Source organism: Grampus griseus, assembly GCF_964374135.1.
Source record: "Grampus griseus genome assembly, chromosome: 16".
NCBI classification, from domain to species: Eukaryota; Metazoa; Chordata; class Mammalia; order Artiodactyla; family Delphinidae; genus Grampus; species Grampus griseus.
Genome location: NC_139010.1, coordinates 52,018,041 through 52,024,040, shown reverse-complemented (window position 1 = coordinate 52,024,040; position 6,000 = coordinate 52,018,041). Strand labels below are relative to the sequence as shown.

General features: G+C 37.5%; 1 protein-coding gene across 2 annotated transcripts in view; it reads right to left on the bottom strand.

Annotated features, from left to right (window-relative positions):
- Nucleotides 1-1,486: 1,486 nt before the first annotated feature.
- Nucleotides 1,487-6,000, bottom strand: part of TNKS2 (tankyrase 2) — a gene marked incomplete at its 5' end in the record, with an annotated part of 62,935 nt that continues 58,421 nt past the window's right edge. The window contains 2 exons of one of the 2 annotated variants that reach the window (XM_082673604.1): nt 1,492-4,168; nt 4,991-5,147. In XM_082673604.1, the coding sequence (XP_082529730.1) occupies nt 4,106-4,168; nt 4,991-5,147 (220 nt within the window). In that variant the 3' untranslated portion in view covers nt 1,492-4,105. Of the gene's footprint in view, nt 5,148-6,000 lie in introns of both variants that reach the window. The other variant, XM_082673603.1, reaches the window with a different exon arrangement.

Genomic DNA, 6,000 nt, shown 5'->3' with positions numbered 1-6,000 from the left:
TACAATAACCAGTTTTTGCCAAGTACAGCACTTAGTGGCACATACAGAAGATCATTTAGTTCCCTCAACAAACCTATGAGATAAGTATTGTAAGGCTTATAGAGGTTATGTAATATGTTCAAGGCTGTAAAACTGGTGTGGGATAAGGTAAAATTCAAATCCAGATCCATCTAGAGCCCAATCACTTAATCACTATTCACTCAACAAAAATTTACTGAGGAATTACTATGTGTCAGCCTGTGCTAAGTGATGGGTCTAGTGGTAAAAAAAACAGATATCTTTCTTCTACCTTTCAAATTATCTGTGAGGGACTACTGTTTCTGTTTTCCTCTTAATTTCCAATTTGTTGCAGACCAATATTTTAGTTAAAGAAATTTAAGAGGACTTCCCTGCCAGGCCGGTGGTTAAAACTCCATGCTCCCAATGCAGGGGGCATGGGTTTGATCCCTGGTTGGGGAACTAAGATCCCACATGCTGCACGGCACGGCCTTAAAAAAAGAAGAAAAAAGAAATTTAAAACATTGCATCAATGTCAAACTGCTATAAAAGTTTCCTCTCAATTTTTGTTTTCATCTCTCCACGGGCTGGTAACAAATAGGTTGCAGACCAGCCCCACCTGCAGGCCACTTTTGCGTAGCACCGCTCCACAGTGTATTGGCAGACCATCTGAGGGGCTTTGTGCAGATTTTTGTGATGATGATGACAACTGTGGGTGAATAACAAAGTGGAGAAGACACTTCTGACAATGGTGGCTTGTATATGGAGAGCAAGAACCTTCTAAGAAGGTATCATTAAGTATTTTATGTCAGTCTTCCTCAGCTAGTAAGCATGAAAAGGAGGAGGCGGATAGAGATTCAGCAGATAGCGAAAAGGCCACATTACAGTCTAACTCTACACAAATCTGGCAGTTCTCCTGGTGAAGAATGTATATGACCACTTGCTTCCTCTGTTACTCTAGTCCTCTGATAGGACAGGACAGTAGGTAAAGGGCCAGTCAGGAATACTAATCACAAAAGCTTAGGGAAATTTATTTGCAAGTTTTCTCTCCTCATCACCCTGCAAACAACTGGATCACATCATACAATGGCATGCATGCTTAGGAACTAGCAAGCGAACACTTTAATATTATACCAAATCAAGCAGTAAGATAAAGCTGCTGAAAAGTATTTCAAAGCCAAATGACTTATGGATTATTTGCACCATCATTCTCCTATTATAGTAAGCAGGGATCTGATCACACACACAGACACTTAGCATATTGAAACCTAAAATACATTTATCTTACTATACTTTCTTTTAAGAATACTAAATACTACTAACTTTAAGATTTGTAAAGTTATAAAGAAATTTTCTATGACACGGAATATAAAAATATATTCTTATTCCTCTTTATAAGTTAAGATAGATTTCCCAGGGGAATTCCCTGGCGGTCCAGCGGTCAGGACTCCAAGCTCTCATTGCCGAGGGCCCGGGTTTGATCCCTGGTCGGGGAACTAAAACCCTGCAAACTGTGTGGTGTGGCCAAAAAAAAAAAGATAGATTTCCCAGGAAACAGCTTTAAGGTTTGCCAAAACTTGTGTAGGACAGACTAAATGTCTAAAAGTGTCTGACAGCTACTTTCATCTTAAAGCATCTGAGCAGGTATGGTCACGACATTCAGTATTTCAGATTTTAAACTGCAGTCTTTATCACTATTAGACTCAGAACTACATTATTTTCCTGAAATTGTGGTTTATTGTAATCTTAATCCATTTTCTCGAAGACCATTCAACAACACATTTATGCTATTCCAGTAATTACCATGCTACCCAGAAAAACAAGTGAACAGTTTATTAAGAATTAAATGAGGGTATGGAATGTGATACAAGTAAGACACTCAAGATGGATATAATAGTACTACTCACAAAAATTTAAATCTCTTAAAAAAAAATCACAAGACAAAAGAAAAAGCAATTCCATCATCAATAAAGTAAGGTATTCCATGCAAAAACTTCAAAGAAATCCCCAGTCACCCCCAACCACCCCCCAAGCTCCTAACAAAAAGCTATCTGAAATATTGCCATGCTAACATATTAACCACAATATAATCATTCATAGAAAAGCAACACACTAATTAAGCAATGGATTAGATGAAACAACACAGGCTGCAATATCGTAAACTCATAGACCATGATGATTTTACATGATAAGCAATTCCAGAGTCACTCATAGGGTGAGCAATATGGGCTAAATGTTGAGAGATAAGGTATGTAAATATAAACTCCATTAACTCATCTCATTATCTTCTAATTATAAAACCTAGCTTCCAGAACCTGAAAAATTACATAAAATTTGGCATACTCCATTTGTGTTCCAAGAATGACGTTAGGATATCTGCCATTATTAGAGAGCTGTATAAAGCACTTCATGGTCAGGAATTGACCTCTTAAATGATCACAATTTACATCATAGAAACACAACTCCAGATATGCAATACATTTACTGTGATTAACTCTTACTCAAGACAAGAAACATGATTTTCTAGCACTTTATGTACAAGTTACTGCAAAAGCCCAGTTAATTTAGAGACCGAATAAAATGTAAAACAAATGTGAACTGGTACAGAGAGTGAAGGGGAACGGCCTCATTAACAAAGATGTAATAGGTAACAATCTTGCCTTGACGTCTGAGAGAACTACAGTCAACAAACAGACTGCCAAGCTGTAACTCACGTCTCTGTACCAAGATGCTTTAGCATATTTCATGGAAAAGATAGTTTTATGTTAAAAAATAGGAATGGCATTTTATGGGATAGCATTCCCCTCCACAGCTGCCCAACGAGCCTGGTCACCAGGTGGTGCATAAACAAAGCGTTATTTCCAAGTGGGTGTACCACGTCATGATGAGGCAACCCAGGAGCGGAAGCACCCATTTCACTGCACCTGCCTATTCAGGAGGCCAGGAGAGAACTGGGACACCTACATTTCATGGTTTTGGGTTGAGCTTACCTATGGTGTACAGACTGGCTATAAGTAAAACAGTAAGGCCAAAGAAAAAGAACAGGAGAAAAATAACTTCAGAGAAAAAACTACCCACTCCCATCTGCTATTTTTTTCCCTTTAGATTTAAGCTAATTAGAACAGGCTGGAAAAATTTCAGGATTACCCTTCCCACATCTGAAAATTCAACTTCCTATTTACATTCCATGAAAAGAACACTATAATTGTTCAGTGGCAGGATTTAGCCTCTCTAAAAAATAGAAGCTCTTGCTCTAATTTTCACAAAATGACATGAGAAAATTTTCCAATGTGAAACCCAGAGTTTGAGGCTAGTAAAGAAGTGTCTTTAATAATCAGGACCATCATAGTTAGAGCTCTTTGGAATGTGTGTTATACATACGAAGTTATCACAAATTAAACTCCCAGAGTATTTATGAAACAAGCTCTTAAATGGGAAAGACTTCTAATGAGACATAAATGCTTCCATCAGCAAATTAAATCTGATGAATCAATCCTTCCCAAGTGACAAGGTCTCTGCTAACGACTCAACATAGCCTCTGGAATCAAAGGTAAAAGATCATTCAATCATGATGATGCAAGATGAAGTACAGATGAGCAGTACATATGAAAAAAATCTGTAAACCGCTGCAGTTCTAAAACAGTAGATTTATATTACAAAGCAATGTAAATAAATATGGGGCTAGTACAAAAGCTCTTATTTACAGTTTTACAAATGAAACTGTATTCAGTGTAAATACTGTGTTTTAAAGAACACAGTACTATATTAGTAAAATGAGTTCTGTTGAGGGGAATTACAGTTTCTGTTAGAATCAATGTATAACGTATAAAAGATTCAAGTTAACTCTGTTTATAATTTAGTACAGACAAACCCAGTTTAACCTGGAATGGCATCTGTTAAAGTGCTGAAAAACAGGAAATATTTAGAAAACACTGTACATTATTAAAGCTTTATCAAGTCAGAATGTTAAAATCCTTTCACATTTTTAACCTTTTGCCACAGGCTTGTGGACAAGATGATTTTTCTCAGCAAAGGAGTAAAACTTACGAGGCCACCAGCTGCTTAGATGATTTTAGGTTCAGTGTTGCTAGTTTCCTAAAACAACTATTTATCCATCAACCATACCTTCAGGCCTTACAATCTGGTAAGTAATTAAATATTCAGGATAAGCCTAGAAGAGAAAGATTAATTCAAATATTGGTAAACAAATTTTTTGAAAGGAGACTTATTATAAGGATTCCTAGGGAAGAGGTTCTAAATTAGTGCTGTGGATCAGAATCATCAAAGGGCATTTTCCCAAAACAGCCTTACCTTGACTCCAATCCCTTAGACTCTCAATCAGCAGGTCTAGGATGAGTATTAAGCATGCGTTTGTTTTTAATAACTGAGGTGATCCTGATACGTATCCCCAGTACACAACGCTCTAGAGATGCTTTTGACTGGATCTATGTCACTAAGAGCAAGAGGGAATGATACATTTCTTTGCTACAGAGAGGTTATCTATTAAATATAGGATGCTAATTATATTTTACAGAAGCTAAAAAAAAAAGTATGGTTGACAAAATCTGAATAAGGTCTGTAGGTTAGATATATTACATTAATGATATTTTCCTGATTTTGACAATTTTAAGGGAATGTCCTTGTTTTTAGGAAATACACACTGAAGAATTTAAGGGTAAAGAAAGATGCCTATTACCTACTTCCAAGCAGCTCAGAAAAAAAAAAAGTATACACACATACAGCAGGGAGAGCATGATAAAGGAGAAAGAGAGAATGCTAAAATGTTAACATTTGGAAGATCTGGGTAAAGGTTATAAGGGAATTCTCTTTATTATTTTTGCAATTTTTCTTTAAGTCTGAAATAATTTCCAAATATGAGTTAAAAAGAAATCCAGCTCTTAAGGCAATATGCCTTGTCAATTTAAAAGATTAGTAAGAGGTTAAAGTATGGCTCTAAAGCATTTTTGAAGATGAGCAAATAAAACTGAATTACCTGTTCTCCTCTGTAAATTACATATTCAGCTAATGCTAGTCCATTTACACTGGGTCGACCAGTGACTGAGTGATGTCCTGGAGGAGAATGTGCCATTTTCATTGCACTGAACTGCAGGAAAGACTTTCCCAAGGTTACCCGGCAAAAGAGCAGCTGCCTATAACATGTGAAAAGGAAAAGATGTCCCTGAAGACAAGTCGTACGTGACAATTTTATTTATGTACACTACATAGCTTTTTAATGCATTTATACATGAACACTTATGATTGTTTCTATCATTTTACCCTTTAAAGAACTTTGTAAGAATGTCTTCTACTACTCTCACTAATGAAAGAATTTGTCACTTTAATTAATCCTTATTTTAACTATAAAATGATATCTTATAGCGATTGTAATAATCTTAAAGTGATATAGACTCTGCCATCCTGTTTGTATCCCAGCAAAAGCACAAATCATAGCCCAAGTGGGAAGGAGGAGGAGGTTTAAGGGGCTTCCATGAAGTGCCTTACAAAGTTGAACATTTACCCAGGTAAGTCCCGTGGATTCCACTTTCAAAATGTATTGAAATCCATTCTCTTCTCTTAACTCTACTGTCACTATTGAGTCCAAATCACCAAAATTTTCACCTGGACTGTAACAATGGCCTTTGAATTTTCACCTGGACTGTAACAATGGCCTTTGAATTTTCACCTGGACTGTAACAATGGCCTTTGAATTTTCACCTGGACTGTAACAATGGCCTTTGAACTAGTCTTTCTGTTTCTACTGTAATTCTTTTTTTTTTTGCGGTTCGCGGGCCTCTCACTGTTGTGGCCTCTCCCGTTGCGGAGCACAGGCTCTGGATGCGCAGGCCCAGCAGCCACGGTTCACGGGCCCAGCCGCTCCGTGGCACGTGGGATCTTCCCGGACCGGGGAACGAACCCGCGTCCCCTGCATCGGCAGGCGGACTCTCAACCACTGCGCCACCAGGGAAGCCCTCTAATTCTTGTCTAAATTATTTTCCATCCAAG